General features: G+C 42.7%; 1 protein-coding gene across 4 annotated transcripts in view; it reads left to right on the forward strand.

Moving 5' to 3' along the window:
• LOC140301662 (SH2 domain-containing adapter protein F) overlaps positions 1-16,555 on the forward strand; it is an 86,296-nt gene that overhangs the window by 50,695 nt on the left and 19,046 nt on the right. For 3 of the 4 annotated variants that reach the window (XM_072380237.1, XM_072380236.1, XM_072380239.1), the window contains exon 3: positions 9,308-9,526. In XM_072380237.1, coding sequence (XP_072236338.1) covers positions 9,308-9,526 — 219 coding nt within the window. Of the gene's footprint in view, positions 1-9,307; positions 9,527-10,347; positions 10,447-16,555 lie in introns of all 4 variants that reach the window. The other variant, XM_072380238.1, reaches the window with a different exon arrangement.

Below are 16,555 nucleotides of genomic sequence, written 5' to 3' on the forward strand. Positions count from 1 at the left end.
TGTTTGTCTGTGTATAAAATGGTGTGTATATGTGGTACATCACGTCCTCTTACCTTAGTTTTGTTGTAACCTTTATCTATTTCACATTCCTCCCCTGCTCTGGTCCGTCTGCCCTGTCAGAATGAATCGGGTTGGACAGAGCTGAAAGATCTGACTGGACTTTATCAGAAGTTTCTCTCCGGGCTGTCTCATGTCTGATGTAATGGAAGCTGAAGAGAGCAGACAACAAACACACACACACACACACACAGGCACTAGTACAGTAGACTTTTAGTCTCACTTGGTACAGATGCACATGGACGGTGATCAGAGAGGGCAGACTTTGTTTAGACAGAGCAGGGGTGGGATAAGGTGTATCGCTGTCATGATTTTCATTGAGGCACAAGTCAAATGATGATTAATGTGCATTAAGTTGATGTGTCGCAGCAGAAATTGTTTTCTGGAATCTATTCATTGAAGCCCATTACGCTTCAGTTGTTCCAGTTATTTTCTCGACCGAAACCTCATGGTGCATTAAGTAGTTTTCTTAGTTTTCCTGCATATTTTTGCCATATTAAAAACTTATATATACGTGACTGTTCATTTTTTATTTTTATTTTTTTTCAAATTTGATCTCACTTGCTGCAGCCACTCATAGAATTCATTTAGATATCCACAACCTGACCTCCTCTATGAAAAGCTGTTCAGGGCCTCTTTCGGTTTAATCCGCCGTTGGTCATGTTGTTCCATTTGCTCAGTAGAGGGGTGACTTGGATTGGATCACACACAGTCATGTAAACACCGTTAGCAGCTTACCGTTGTAATCCACCCCTACTGTATTTACTCTCTGCATGTGTAATCACGCAGAGAACACCGACCAAGAGGCAGCACTCATCTGAAGGTCAGAGCAGCCCCACATGTCAAAAGATCGTGGTCAATGCTTGTGTAACTGTTTGCACTCCCAAAGCCTTTCTAATGCACGTCTCCCAGAGGACATGCGCGTCCTCTGGACCGCACGGATTGGTGAAGAGGTCACAGTGGTGCTCCAGCAGAAGTAGCCCTCTCGGATAAACAGAACAAATCAATACCAAGCTTTCTGGCGTCTCCCTGTCTCTCTCTCTCTGTCTTTTACTCTGAATGTCCAACATTTTCTGAATTAAATTTTTTTCTACATACCTTTTATTAAATATTAATGCCTTTCTATTGAACTACTTTTACAGTTTTTCCTATTCTGCTGGCGTCTTATTCTCCTATTCTCTGCCATAAAACAAGCCTTAGACTTTGATGTTAAGGAATACCACAAGCAGCTTTTTTTTCCTTCTTCTTTTTGGGTTGCGTGCGTGATGCATTTGGAGCTTATACTTGCCGTCATATGCATAAAACTGAGGTCATACACAGTTCACGTTGTGTAATGTTGCCACAAGAAACAATTTGCTGGGGTCCTTTGTTTGTAACCCAGTTTGTGAGTAAGAACGTCAGCGCCTTGGCGTTCATCCGTCTGCACTAATGAGAGACATCCAAGAAGAGCAAAGTGACTGTCAGCTCCGCTCAGAGCTGAGGGGATGGTACTTAATTTTCTCTCAGATTACTCAGCTCCCGTTTCTGTCTGCATTGTTGTGCTGCAGGGAAGGATTATTGGATTATCACACAAATGGGGAAAAGGAGCGGAAAAAAAGACTTAAAAGTATGACATTCTTGTTCCAGGTGCCTACAGTTTTTAACTTGTCAGGTGTGCTTTGGCTTTTTGGGCTTTTTACAAATTGTTCTTTGGCACCAGGATAATGTTGCACTTAAACTTGTGCTGAAAGATCACAAGCTCAGTTTCCCAGCAGCATCTCCTGAGAACATATCCAGTCACACAATAAAGCAGAGATCTCTCTCACTCGGCAGGTAAAACCAGAATTTAAGTTCATATACATGACCCCTGTCTGGCCCATGTCAGTATCATCATGCTTTTCTGTAAAGGGCTTCCCTTGTGCCATACATGGGATTTTCTCACTGTCATCTCCTTCTCATTTTTCATTCCTGCAGAAAAGAGAGGACTGGACAGTCTTGACATCCCCCAGGGGAATGTGAGCTCACTGAAGGTTAAGGCAGGAAGGGGTATGAGTGGGTCTTTGCTGACTGTTGCTGTAGGGCTATCACCATTAATGGGCTATTGACTCCCAATGGGGTGGAGGCATGAAGCAGCTATTCATCATAGCCATGTCCACGTGTCATCAGACTTCCCTGTCCCCCCTCCTCGAGGACCACCCAAGCAGATCATGCATCACGACAATAAACACCCACCGACTCAACTGTCCCGTCATTTCCTTTTTGTCCCTTTCCCTTCTCTTAGGCTCAGTTTATCTCCTCTGCTCTTTCCGTTTCCCCTTCTGAGAACCAATCGTACTCAAGTCTCTTTTCCTCGGCAATACACAACCTGAACTCTGGGTGCACCCTCCTCTAATCCACCACCAGTCTTATCTCAGCACTAGAACAATAGCTACAGAGCGAACACGGCTCAGAGCTGCAGCCTGCAGAAAAATCACTCTGCTCCCACAAGGCTGTGGGGACTCTGCATCCAGCAGCACCATCCAAGCAGCCTGCCTCCGCCTCACATTAAGTCATTCTCTGTGTGTGGAGAGGAAGATGCCAGCTTCTTTCTGTTTGGCTGTCGACTAAATGGAATTTCTGTTGCTGCAGTGCAGACGGCAGAGGACTAATCGTATCGGCTCTTGCTGTCACCGTGTCAGCATGCTGATCTACAGCTAGTCTTTTGTTTGTTCACTGCGGAGCTCCGTTAGTTTGCCGCGAGGACAATTATGTGATTCATGTAGGTAAACGGGCGCCTTTTCAATTCGCTGTCCCAATTCATCTTCTATTAATGAGCGTTCACCTCAGCTCCTAAGGAGCTGTAATTGTAGTTGTGCTCTGCAAAAGATCAATGCCATCATCCGTGCGGTGGCCCTTCGGTGAACAGGCATATACACAGTTGAGGCATTGCTAATGTCACACAGCAAGGCGGGATCAAACCACAGGGAGCCACTCTACAGTGTCACATTATCTCATCCTAAACAGCAAATCCAGTTAATCACTCATTACTGCCAGACTTTGTCCGTTAGTAATCCTTTTAATGATAACTCCAGTTTGTCCGTGTTTAGTACTTGACCTCTTGCTCTTCTAATTCAGCTTATGTTTTAAGCCTCGCCTTTAGGGGTATGGATCTCAAGAGTAGTTTTCAACAGCCGGAGAAGTCCAATACCTCAGCCCAAAGGGAAATATCTCAGGTTCAGGTTGATGTCAATGAAATCCGCCACCATTGAACTTAATAAAAAAAAGATTTACTGGAGTATAAGCAGACATCAGCAGCTTAAAGTTTTCAGTTTGCCCTGTTTAGTATATACATTCATGGCTCTGTGAGAAACACAACAGATTGACATTCTTGTTTTTTATTCAAACCTTTGACCGGCTGATGTTTGGATTTCTGTCACATGTGGCGCAGTAGATACAGGTTGATGATTATATGCTGGAGTATGGCAAACCAGACATGACCAGCGGTGATTACAGAAGGATATGTTCGGATGAAAATAATTTGCTTTCAGTTACTATGTCAAACGAGAGGAATTTTGCTGATTTAATCCAAGTTTACTTCACTTTGAAGCTGTGTCTACTGAACCTCACAACTGCGTTGAGCCTTCAGGTGATGTGTGTTGATTAGTGTTCCCCGTGTCTGTGTTTTCCACTTTCTTCTCCCATCACCCTCCTCCACTTCCTGTCACAGTCTCTGTGTTTATTTCTCTTGTGTATTGCTTTGTTTCTGCTGTCTCTTTAGCATTACTCTCTGCCCTAGTAATGGAATGAATCCTTATACACGTCACTGTGTTGTGGAAGACTTTTCAGCTCCTGTCTCTTACGGCCACCACAAGTTCACCCACCAACGCATCACTATTTAAAAGACTGCCTGCGCAATTCGTTGCCTGTTCTTTCATTCTTGCGATGTGCAGCTGAGTACCAAATTATCAGATGTTTGAAATGCCATTTTAATAACTTCCTTCATTCGTTCACAAAGGTGACTTAGCTCCATGGGTCTGCCTGCAAGTGCCTCTCACTCCATGCCATCTGCCAACAGAAAGTCCTTTCTAAGAAAGTTCACACCAAAAATAGCACAAGACCCAAAGTACTTTTCTCTTGTGGGCCAAAGCATGAATAGACTTGGTCTGAGAATTGGCTTGCAGGCTTCCTATAAATGTATATATATGCATACATGTGTGACAGGCAGAGGCTTCAGTGTGTACTCACCACAGGCTTGGCACAGTATGAGCCAGGGGGAAGGAGGAGACGGAGAACAAATGGCATGGCTGCTTCTGTTTGGTCTGCAGGAGGGGGATGAAGACGCAGCAGCCCATAGACACGCATCTTCCTAGCAGGCAGACAAACGTGTTATGTTGAGAGAAAAGCAGCGCATGGCTGGAAATGCTCAAAGCTGACAGCAGATGCAAATTGTTTTTAAATGAATCAAGTGAGAAATGTTCATCACGAGCAGGCCAGAAGCAGCACGGATGCTAATTTATTCTTTTTGTCTCTGCGGCGTTTGATCCTTCGAAACACACTGAGACACAAAAGTGAATTTAAATTGGAGAAAGATGTGAGGACAAAACAGACAGGGCTGTTTTGTCTGTGCTTATCGTAACTTTGCTCCCAGAGGTTCGTGGGGAGCAGCCAGTGACAAGAGCCTATTCTCAGCTCGCCTCTCTCGACACCCAACAGTGGGCCACTATGGGTCAGGGAGCAAACACCTTCCCTTGTCAGCCGGCTTCCTGACCGACAAGCGCTATCTGTGGATGACCCCTGACCGAGCTCAAATCCCCGGCTGCCACCACAGCATCAACTCTGCTCGCTCATCACAGACGCAGGCAATCGAACAGAATGAAATCAAAGGTGCAGAAAAGCCTTGCTGCCACACAGGCTGGTTGCATTTGTTTTGTTCATCAAGAAGGAGTGTGTTTTTGTCATGAAACAAACTCTGCAGGGCCAGTTTCTCACAGAGATACAGTTGCAGAAATACATTTTAGTATTGGCGTTCACTGTAGTGTTTTAGTAATGAATCCTTGTAAGTCAGTAAGTGTATGCACTGGTAATTATTTTGTGACTGTGAAGAGTTATATCACTGGAACATTCTTTGTATCGAGTTACTCATTTCTTTCTTTATCATATTCCTATAACGTATAAAGTCGGCCGATATTCACGCTGCTAATACTTCAGCCAACTGAAATGTTAACAATTCATTTCTTTAAGACGGGTTATGCTCCCTGCACTCCCGCAAGCGCTCCGCAGCAGCCAGTTCTCTCCAACCCGAGGCGTAGGGGGACATGTTAGCACATTTATGCAGTTGTTATCGTCATTCTGGTAACTGGTTGGCAAAAATGGTAAAATAAGCTTGAGAAAGACTGGAGTGGTCTGGATGACGAGCACTAGATAGCTTAGGCAGTCGTTTACATGCAGCAGGATGCGGCTGCCAGGTTGGTTGCAGTAAATGTTTTGTGATTTAATCCAGAGCTCTCTGCCTGCCCATGCTCAGCCATGATAATATGCCCAGAGGGCTCCTGCTGTGGAAGGTAGAACAGCAGCATCGCCAAATTCATTGCAAGAAGCATCTTCTTTTGTCTTTACTGGTAATCTTTAACTCATGAACCCAACATGATGTGCAACACGCTTTCTATTTAATTGAATTATTTATTTCAGACCTTTAAGCAGCTACGCATTTTTTGTTGCTGTGGGTATGACACTGAATTTCCTTCTTTCCTCCTGGCCACCATATGTACATTAAGATGTGCTGCATGAGTGACGATGAGGAAAGAAATCAGATTTTCACATGCTGTTTGGCTGCCATGACCTCATAAGTTGTAAAAAGTCAAAAAGGGGAAGTGCAGCATCTGGAGAGGAACTCTGGGACATCCGGGGAGGGGAAGGTAAATCAAGGGAGGGTGTGGTGCTTGACCTCTGACCCCAACTGGGGAAGACAGAATATCGACTGCAGCTATGTTCCATCATATACCACCATGTCAATCACTGTAATTTGCCTGAACAGATGTGTCCCCACCTAGTTTACGAAGTATTCCTCAATAGAAATACAAAAAAAGATGGTCGGAGGAAGGCTGGAAGAAAGAATAAGATAAGAAAGTACAGAAGTGGAATAAGGTCTACAGAGCTGTTCTTGTTCTTGAGTGTCACTCATCTGCTACAGTTTGTCAGAGGCAATGGGCTTCGAGTCAAAGCGTTCTCCCCATCAGAATACCTCGCCATCCCAACAGTAATAGCAATCTTTTTTGGCCCCTTACCTTTTCTCCCATTGTCAGCCTCTGTCAGCTTCTTCAACCCTCTTCTAAAGCTATTTGTTCACCTGTAGGGGTTGTACCGCCTAATCATGCCACAATCTTATGATACCAAGTCTTTTAACTGCTTAGATCAAAGAGCGTAAATTTGCCTCATGTAGGATTACACTGAGATACAGGCCCTGGCAGCCTCAACTCACTCTGCCCCCCCCCACCACCACCAACACCACCACCAGCAGCGGGTAGCTCCATTAGGCTCAACGCATTGCTCATTTTTCCGCAAGAGCTCCCTTGGGCTAAGAGGCAATTATGCAGTAGTGTGGCATAATATTTCATTCTCATCACATTGCTTTGCTCTGTGGTGTTGCTGGTCGCTAACAGCTTCATGTGGCCCAGGAGGAAGGGTGTGGGCTGCTAACAACTTCATGTGAGTAGAGAAAGACTGGAGGGGGGAGGAGGAGTTGAGAGAGGAGGGGAGTTCTCAAGGGCACAAAGCTTCATTAGCAGTCAGGTCTTTTTCACCTGCTTGCATAGACGGTTAAAGGGTGTGCATACATCTCAGTGTTGGTCTGTTGATGTTTAGATTTTCAAAGTGATTGAAAAGCAAAAAAGAATGAATTCCCGCTGTAATCATTACGCTATTCTATTCTATTCTGTTTTTTCCCCCCTTTTATTTTTTAATACTGCTTTTTACTTCTCAGGAAAGAACCTTTGACTCTATCTTTTAAGTTTTGGAGATAAGCCCAGCTGCTGCCGCATGCGTGTAAATATCTCATAGGGTGCAGGTGCAAGGCAGCCTTCAAGGGAGTGTCTATCTTACCGGTGATTTAATATGTCCACAGTAGAAAGTATGGACACTTCAAAGGCCTCATCCTCAGATAAGCCAGAGGTCTTGAAATGGTCCATAAAGTGTTTACTGTTCCATGTTCTTAGGAGCTGCACCAATGTTCAAAAATATGTGGGTTCCTTCTGATCTGGGTGAAGATTGCCCACGCCAGAAGGTCTTAATTTGTTTTTGTGCAACCGCCATGATGGATTATAAAGAAAATCCCCTCATGTTGTGAGACTGGTAGCTTTTTTTTCTGGATCTTCCATTGCTCTCCCTGCTTTGATAGGTGGACGGATGGGCTGCACCTTAATCTGCTGATAACTGCATTAGGTCAAAGGTGCAGTTGGCGGTCAGGTCTCTGTCAATCACTTTAGATATGAGGAAAAGTAGGTTGCCATGAAATGTAAAGTGAAAACACACATTTTTAGCTCCTCTTGCACCAATTTTGCGACAAGTCTCTACATGTTGTTGGTCTAAAATAGAAATTAGGCTTTGATGAGAAAAAGGAAATGAATGCTCTTCACCTCCTTTTTCTGACAGCTAATGCATTTGCAGCCTACGGCAGAAGATGTGTGATCTTTGCCGCTTCTTCCTCTCGTGCTCGTAGTTCAGCTCTTACACTTTCTCTTTCTCACCTTGCCTGAGTATTTTAAAACTGACACTGAAACGATATTTGCCATCATGAAGTGCACAACTCACAGTCAATGTTGACTATATTTGTTTTAGATATGTTTTCCTGTTGTTGGTGACAATAAAGCAGTGCATTCATAGCAATAAAGGGATTATTGGCAATAATAAATGTACGGTCAGTCATAGTGTTAAAGAAAGCTTCCCCTACACCCAAGCTTGTGATGTCTTTGACTGTTTTTAAGGATATTAAATCAGTTAAATCAGTTTTTCACTTTCTTAAGTACTCCTTAGCGTTGGTCTGCTCTCTATTGAGTGTATTTTATGAGTGTACCTTCAATAAGATGTGGATTATTATTGCCATTATTATTGGTGTATTATGATTTTTTTTTTAGTTATCATTACAAATGTGGACAATATGTTGATATGTCAGTCAGTCGGATTAAACTAAATGAAGCTGTTATCACTGCATTAAATTTGCTTGTCAGAATAGAAGAGTTGATGTAAAGTTAATCACGCGATTATATTTTAAGTCAGTTAAATGTAATTTTGTTATCTAATACATTTATTCACCCGCCACTCTTTGAATTCATTGGATAAGATGGTGCGCCTGGCGGTAAGATGTTTAGTTTGAAAGCATTTTTCAAAAGTGGCCTTCGTGGCGCGCCTGAGGGTTACATAAGCAAAACCTTTCTATGCTTTCCTTTTGTGTCCCCTGCTTTATCTACACGCTGTGGCAGGTCAACAGCGTCACTTGGATTTTCATAGACCGTCTGTCACCGTGAGTGGGAAAGATGCAGAGGGGAGAGAGACACGCCCACTGTGTCTGCAGGGGGTTTAAGGGGAATTGTGTGTATACACACACACAGTTTTCCCGTTGTGGCACATTGGCATGAATCATCGACATTGTCAGTCTGAAAGCAAGAGCATTAATAAAAGAGGGAACGGCATTGTTTTTAATGCCAAGTAATGCAGTACATGTCAAGTGTCAGTATATCAGTATATTAGTTTTTTGCTCCCTGTATGTTGCTTGTGGGTAAAAATGAAAACAGTATCCATCCCAGCATCTCTATCGCCTGCAGCCATCTTACATCGTCAGTATTGATTCTTCAAATACCCGGATTTGCTTGCTGCTGGTATTTTGTATTGTTACTCCAATTTGAGTGAGAGGCACCTGGCCTCTACATAAAAAAAATACTTTCATCTCCTATATATATAGCACATTTTTTAAATATACACATAATGGTGCAACTGTTAATCACCAAGACTGAGACTTGCTGTATGGGTCTGCAGCTGCCTTAGTATTTTGATATAAACAAGATCCATATCTTCACCCTAATAGGTGTTATGGTGCTCTTTTCTTTGCAAATTGAGGCCGCTGCCTTCAGTTTTAGCCTCATTATAAGAGCACATGTTTCTAAAGCTTTGAATATGAGGCTATCACTAGCAAAATGAGCTGCAATATCTTCTCACCTTCAGCCACTGTTTGTTGCATAAGAAATTTAAGTTTAGTTTTAAAAACCTGGCGGTAACGATCATTGTTTCTTCTTCATTGCAGAGATCAGGTCTGGTGGTCGAGGCACTAAGGAAGGCCCTGTAAGGCAGCTGCCCCTGTACGACACGCCATATGAGCCAGCCGAGAACGGTGGAGACTCAGACCCAGAGCGCTTGCGGTGCCCCAGAGAGAGCCGGCTGCCCCAGGATGACGAGCGACCCCCAGAGGAGTACGACCAGCCATGGGAGTGGAAGAAGGAGAGGATTTCCAAAGCCTTTGCAGGTACTACACAGAATTTTTTGATCTTCCATCAAGCTTTATTAAAATTAACTTCTTGTGTTGTGAAGGAGAAGACGAAGCAGTTAAAAATAGACTGTAGCACACTACAGAGGACATAAAGATACGTGTCCTCTGTTGTCTGAACATTCTTTTTCCAATTTGATTCAGATTTAAAGACGTAATCTCTCAGCTCTGCCTGTCGAGCACTATTTTAACTTTGAATGTTCAGACAATGAATCTAACAATCACCACATCTAGCCGGCTGCTTTATAAACGAGTCAAGGTTTTAACGCAGTTAAATCAGAATCTGTTTCTCTTTGGCTTTACTAACCCCGGTGTCTGTTTTTCCAGCTCTAATATATTTCATTACGGTCTCTGCCAGGTTATGGTAGCTCTCCTGCAGCTGCAACAAGCTCTCTGTTTACGCTTCTTCTTTTTTTCCTCCTTTGTTATTGCACCTGCTACGTTCATTTCGCAGGTGTCCGGGCTACTGTTTGCTGTTTTGATACAATTCCTGCTAGTTTAAGCTAAGTTGAAACCAAAGCTGCTCGGGGAGGGGGCATGATGGGTTGTGCATTTGCATGTAGGTGCAGGTAGTCGCTCTGGTTTGAGAGCTTGAGCTTGGCTAACACAGCCATAACATCAAACGGGGCTGTTCCAGGACAGATTGCGGCTTTGGAATACATATAGGTGCTCGAAATGAAAAAAAAATTACAAAAAATATGCCAAGCCTCTTACATGAGAAAAGAAAATCAAAACCTTGACTCTTTTTTTATCGCCCCTTTTCTCTTTCTATATTTTTTCTTTTTTTTATCCTTGAACAGCTCTGCTTTGTTATGACTGCATTAGCTACGACGGCTCTGTAAGTGGCACTGGATCAGATCCACACAGAAGAAAGGACTCCACTTCTAAATCCCTCACAGGTACCATTGGAGACGGGGCTGGGGAGTGTCTCTTTCTTTCTTTCTGTGTATACTCTAGTTAGAACTTCAACACTGATGCCCTAACTTGTGGATAATTACTGTTTCTCTAGAAATGCCGTGAAAAGATGACATGTACAAGCCTTTCTTACATTTTCTCAGTCATTTCAGGATTTTTTTTACATTTGAGTCGTAAATATCATTTTATCAGAACTACATTCACCTGTTCAAATACTTTGAATTCTGTCCTCTAATTCGAATGACATTATTAGGATGCTACTTGCTTGATTTTCCTGAACTTGAAGTGGACTCAAACATGCAAAGACATGGTGGAAATACTTAAAAATAGCTTTGCAGCAAGTGCAATTAACACTTGTTCGTGCTCAGAAGAAGAAGGGGGTGATGGGGTGTACGGGGTGATGCACTCCTCCAGCTAAAGGAGAGCAGCAGAAGGAGAATGGTTAGCACTGCAGTTAAATAAACACTGACATGCTTGTATGGCCTTTTATACAGACATCCTACATGCAAACGGAGAGCACAGCAAATTGGTTTCTACTACAGCTCATTGGTTGTTCAAGCTCAGACAGTTTTGCCTTAGAAGACACAGACAAAACAAGATGAAGGGATTTGTTGGAATCGAACGCCACGATGACAGAAAAGTCGAAAAGAAACAGAATTCATCTTCCATACCTGAACTGTAAATAGTTTCAATATGTTACGTATGTTTCAGAGAGTGAGAACTGTACACTATATGATGGCACCAACGTGGCTGAATCATTCATAAGTGGGCTTATGAATGAGCCCATTTTTTTTAGATTATGGCTGAACTAAAGAACAAAAAAAAAAAAAAGGCATCAAGAATATGAATGACCTGAAGCTTTGTTTAGACTGGCTGTAAAATGTAATCTCTACACATTAGAACAGACGCACATGTGCACATTTATAATATACTGCCATTTATTTCTGCGTTATTTCTGGATCTACTTGCTTAGGCATTTTGATAAAGCCAAACGATTACAGTACAGAAGATACGGGAGACAAAAACCCCTCCGTGTAGTTGCGTTGGGTGAGATGGACTCACTGCAGACTTTTAGAGAAGTCGAGGGGTGGATAATAACATCGTGCAGTGAAAGAAAAGTGCACCCTGAATCGTAATTTATACGTATGATAACATTTTTATGTTCCAACATTAAAACATTCTATTAATGCCAAATCCTTAAGCCTCTTTCGTCTGACTCTCTAATGGTGAATTTAATTTCAGTGAGCCCACAGATTCAACCAGTATTACCACATTCATAAGACAAGCCATAATAAATCACCCCACATGATATTATTAATTCATATACTCGCGCTCTAATTTCTAGCTGGAGTTATGGTGGAGTAACTGTCCAAAATCACTGGAAGAGTTCCATAAAAGTTTGTTGGGTTTCCATCAGGAATGGAAGAGAAAGTTTCTGCTGCCATGTGTGTCAGTTTTAAGTGTGTGCCTTGTCTTTTATGTGGCATTAGAATGGTAGAAAGCTCCTGGACCTCATTTGTGGACAGAGAATAAGAGGCACAAGGAGTATTTGGTGCATACTTGTTACTGTTTAGAGCACCACTCTGTACCAACCAGCAGTTCTTGAGAATATCACTTATTGCTCTTTGCAGGACGAGAACTGGAGGGGGACAGGCTCAGTTTGCTCTAAGATGTTGTAAGATGTGTCCGCCTGTTAATGAATCATCTCTCTATGTTTGTCCCAATCTTTTCTGTCGCCTCGCTCCTGTCTCCTTCTGTGAGGTCTTCACGTCGTTGTGCCTCTGCCAGTGATTAGTTAAGTAAGGGCTGCTGCACTGTTGATCACTTTCCCTCTCTCCCTCATCATTTTTCTGTCCAGCAGCAGTCTTCACTAACATGTTCTTCTTTCAACTCTCCCTTCGCAGACAGCGACCCGCTTTTGATGCTGATTCATTCGATTTCCACAGAGGAGAGATGAGTCTTGTCCTGGTGTCTTTTAAAATGGGAAATGTGAACTTTAAAAAATAATTTAGATTTATTCCACGTCTTCGTAATTGGCTCTTGACACACATTCATGGTAGCATTTCTGTAACAGTGACACAGTCCCATATCACCACTCTCCCACCTCTTTGCTCCGCTGTAGGGACCGTGGTTTTACACCAAACAGGCTTTACTTCCTCTGAGCCAGACAATCTCAATATCATCTGATGAAAGAATATACTTCCGTTGCTCAGCACATTTATTCCCAGGTTCAGTGTGGTGAACCAGCCTGCTAGTTTTTTTTCTTTGCTCATAATTTCCTCAGCTATGACAGAACCTCAGATAGTCTGAAGCACCCATCTGTTTTCAGTGCACTGTCCATGGCTTCTGGAGGTTAGCCACTCTGATTAGTGGCACTCATTCTATACCTCCTAATTCCGCCTAATCCTCCTAATTTTGTTTATTCCTACTTCATCACTGATGTTCCTTTGTCCTTCCTTAATTTTCTATTTTTTAAATCGCTCGCAATCAGTTTTCTCGGTTTTTCTTGCAGATAGATGGAATTGAATAGCCTGTTGTTCAGCTGTCCAGCTAATTGCAGATCACAGATGTCCAAAACGCATTGTGTCGACTCCACGGACCAAAGCTGTAACTGCAAAATAAACCAAAACAATCAAAACTGTTTCCAAAGAACAAATATATGTCCCTTCATGCATTATCTATACCCACTTTACCCAATCGAGGATTCAACAGTCTGCTATTATACCGAGGATGATGGTGAAGCCATTTACTGCTTTAGTTGTTTGAACTGGATGTTTTGTTAAAATCCTGTGTGATTGGCAGCTTGTTGGACTCCCTACTTAGCTTTAGTGTTGTTTTGTAGCCCTCAGCAGTTACCTAAAAAGAATACACAATGAAGCTTGATTCAAGCATCTCTGTGGGTAGTTGCTAAAGCCGGTCTTGTTTTATCTTTATGTGCTTTTCGGTTTCCAGAGGGCAATTTTCCTCAGTTACATTCCTTGAGTTGCTGAAGCACTTTACAGCGTTTCTAATATCAATGATTAATGATGCTGTTCAGCTTTTTTTTTTTTCTTTTTAAGACGTTCTTTCCTCTACACATTGAAACCTTTACGGTTTATATTCCAACAATTATGTGGGAAATGAAAATGTCTCCAAAAAAAAAAAAAACTACTGGCAGATAATGAAAAAAAAAACGCACAACCTTACGAAATGTTGGAGTGGGTGTTTAAAAAGAAATGGATTAAATAACAACCGAGCGCTACCTACACCCTCCCACCACGCTATAACACAATAACGCAATCAGTATAAAAGACCATTTGTCTTCATTAACAATAAGGAGAGGGGAGCAGAGTAATGCTTCATGCTGCAGCCGTTTTTCCATAGCAGTGCCCATCACTGCCTGAATGCTCGCCTCTCCACAACTCTCGGTCTGCTGTTATTACTCACTGCTGGACCATCCTCTGACAGGTATGCAGTGGAATGTAAATTCCCTGCCTTGTTAGGCTGTTGGGAGGCTGTGTACTTGCGGTTTGGCTAATCACTCATCCTCGCTCCCCTCCACCCCCACTGAACAAACGCACTCGCCACAACCTCTTTCCTGCCTCCCTTCAGGCTGCTCAGAAGGTGATGGATGAGCCTGGAGGTGAAGAGTGAGAACGATGCATAAGAATCTGACCATTTATAAAGAGCCTGCGTGAGAGGACAAGAGAAGATGTTCATCAGCCTGTACATTTTGGCTCTCAGACGTGAACCCCTGCCATTGGGAATCTGAGCCATGTCAAAGAAGGAATGTGACCAAGAGCCACTGTTACCTAATCTCCTTGCCCCCTGTTAACAACTAGGAACTCCTTTCACATTTTTCGTGGCCAGAGTACCATGCATTTAACACGGGAGATCAGAGATGCCGCGGTCGCCTTCTTCTCCAGGTCTTAGAGATCTCTGTTTTTTTTTTCTTTTTAATGAATCTTCATGGGCTTAACGACCCTGAAATTTGAGACTCGAGTTTAATGTCCTAAAATAAATAATTGATTCAGTTACAGTCCTGCACTGGTGGCTTGCACCATGATTAAAGCCAGCTGTTTGGATGGTGCCATTTTTCTGTGTCTCATTGCCTTGCTGGTCCGATTTCCCCCTGCACCGTCTGTCAGTGTGCAGCTCTGTCTGGTTCTCCTAGCCTGTGCTGCAACATGCTGCTGATAACCTTCCTGACAGCCCTCTTTCATGAGTCTCAAATGTGTCCTGCCGTCTTCCACAGGGCTCTGCCATTGGTCTTATCTTAACTGACACACACTGGCCACACACAACAGCACTGCAAGCCTCCCTGCTCCTACTGGCCGGCTGTCAGTAACTCATCTCTCCCTTCTCTATATAGAAGGGCAGGGGGAAAAAAGGCTTTGCTGTCATTTCATCGCCATCATCCACCCTCTGTGCCATCCTTTTTTTTTTTAATACAACTTTTCAAAAGAGATCTGCTCTTTGAAAAAAAAGAGCCGGACCATATAATGTGACGGATACAGTATGTAGAGAATTATGAGGTGGCATTTCGGTTCCCCTGGACCATTACACCATTGTTATCTGTAATAATTTGAGTGGTGACGAGCCTGGTTTTGTGGTTTGAGCTCCTCTGCTCACAATAAGCAGCATAAACATCACAATCTTCCAGCTTGTTGTGAATATGCATGCAATTAGCCAACCGAATTAAGCAGAGCTAAATTAAATGCCGTTGGTGGAAACGAGCATAGCTGTTGATTTATGGTGCTGCGCTGTTTGATAGCGACAAAATGCCACGAGCAAATGAAATGCTCATACAAACAAATACATGGCCTTGAAAAAAAATACTCCTCAAAGAGTAAAGACAATATAATCATAGATTAAAAGCAGATTTTTGTCCATTATTGAAGTATTCTATACTTTTAATTTTCATTTAGTTTTCAGGTTGAAGACAGCGGTGAAGCAAAAATAAACCACATGTATATAAGACATGCAGTGCACAGAATGATGTTTTCAGATTTTCCCATTTCCTATTAAAATTCCTCATGTGGCCTATTTGGTGCCGGCCAATTTTGTGAGCGACAGGTTCTTTGTTGATCCAGAATCATTCACAGCCTCATTTCCTATGTCAACAAGAGGAGTTGCTCACTAATATGGATTGGGGATTATGCAGATGAGACATGACATATTGATCCAGATGCAATCAGGTTAGGTGACAAAGAAGGCGTTTTTATGTGCCCCCCCCCCCCCCCCCCACACACACACACACACACACTCACAAAAAATTGCCATTTGACTCTGCATTATTTCTCAAAAGAGGAAGAATACAAACACTTCAAAGCAAGCGACCAAGGGACTAGCAATAATTTCAAATGCAATGAACAGTGAGGCACAAAAAATGGGCTCAGCAAAGTTTTTCTTAATTTTCACATTGCTAAATGCCATTTTTCAGCCATGCAACCAAGCGAGTCTGAGCCACATTCATCCAAATCATCTCCTCATTCCCACAGTGAGGCTGTAGAGTGCAGGCAGCCTTCTGCTCCCCAAACAATTACGCGCTAATCGGCAATGTGAAATGAGTGTTGGGCTTTTAATCTCATTGGAAGAGACTCCCATACCTCACCACAAAGTAGAGGAAGTTATATCTTGCAGAGTTTTTGACCTTGTGATTCCATTCCACCACTGCCCTACAACTTTCCCATCACGATCGACAGCACGCAGCTCCTCCCTCTAGCCACCTTTATTGAGATTAGCCCCCTGACACCACCAGCCCAGCTATTTAATTGCATGTCGGATTGAATATTCTCCAGTTTCCCCCTTCATCTAGCTCACATATATTGCTTCTAATTATAATGCACCTTGTTGTAATTCCTCACAGTGGAAGACACAAATCTATACCATCATTTTAATGCTTCCATTGAAGACCAGCCTGTATACCAACACACCGTTGCACATGAACGTTAATGAAGTCAGCAGTATTCATTTCATGTTAGCCTGCAGCAGTAGCACTTAGTCAACTCTTTTTAATAAGGGGTGTTACGTATTGAAAATCTTACCATACAGTTAACTAAATAATTGCTGTCCTTCAAGACGTACTTGATTTACTAACTCAAAGCTTGCTTC

The sequence above is a fragment of the Leuresthes tenuis genome, unplaced genomic scaffold (genome assembly GCF_036924035.1).
Source record: "Leuresthes tenuis unplaced genomic scaffold, fLeuTen1.0.hap1 SCAF_2, whole genome shotgun sequence".
Classification (NCBI taxonomy): Eukaryota; Metazoa; Chordata; class Actinopteri; order Atheriniformes; family Atherinopsidae; genus Leuresthes; species Leuresthes tenuis.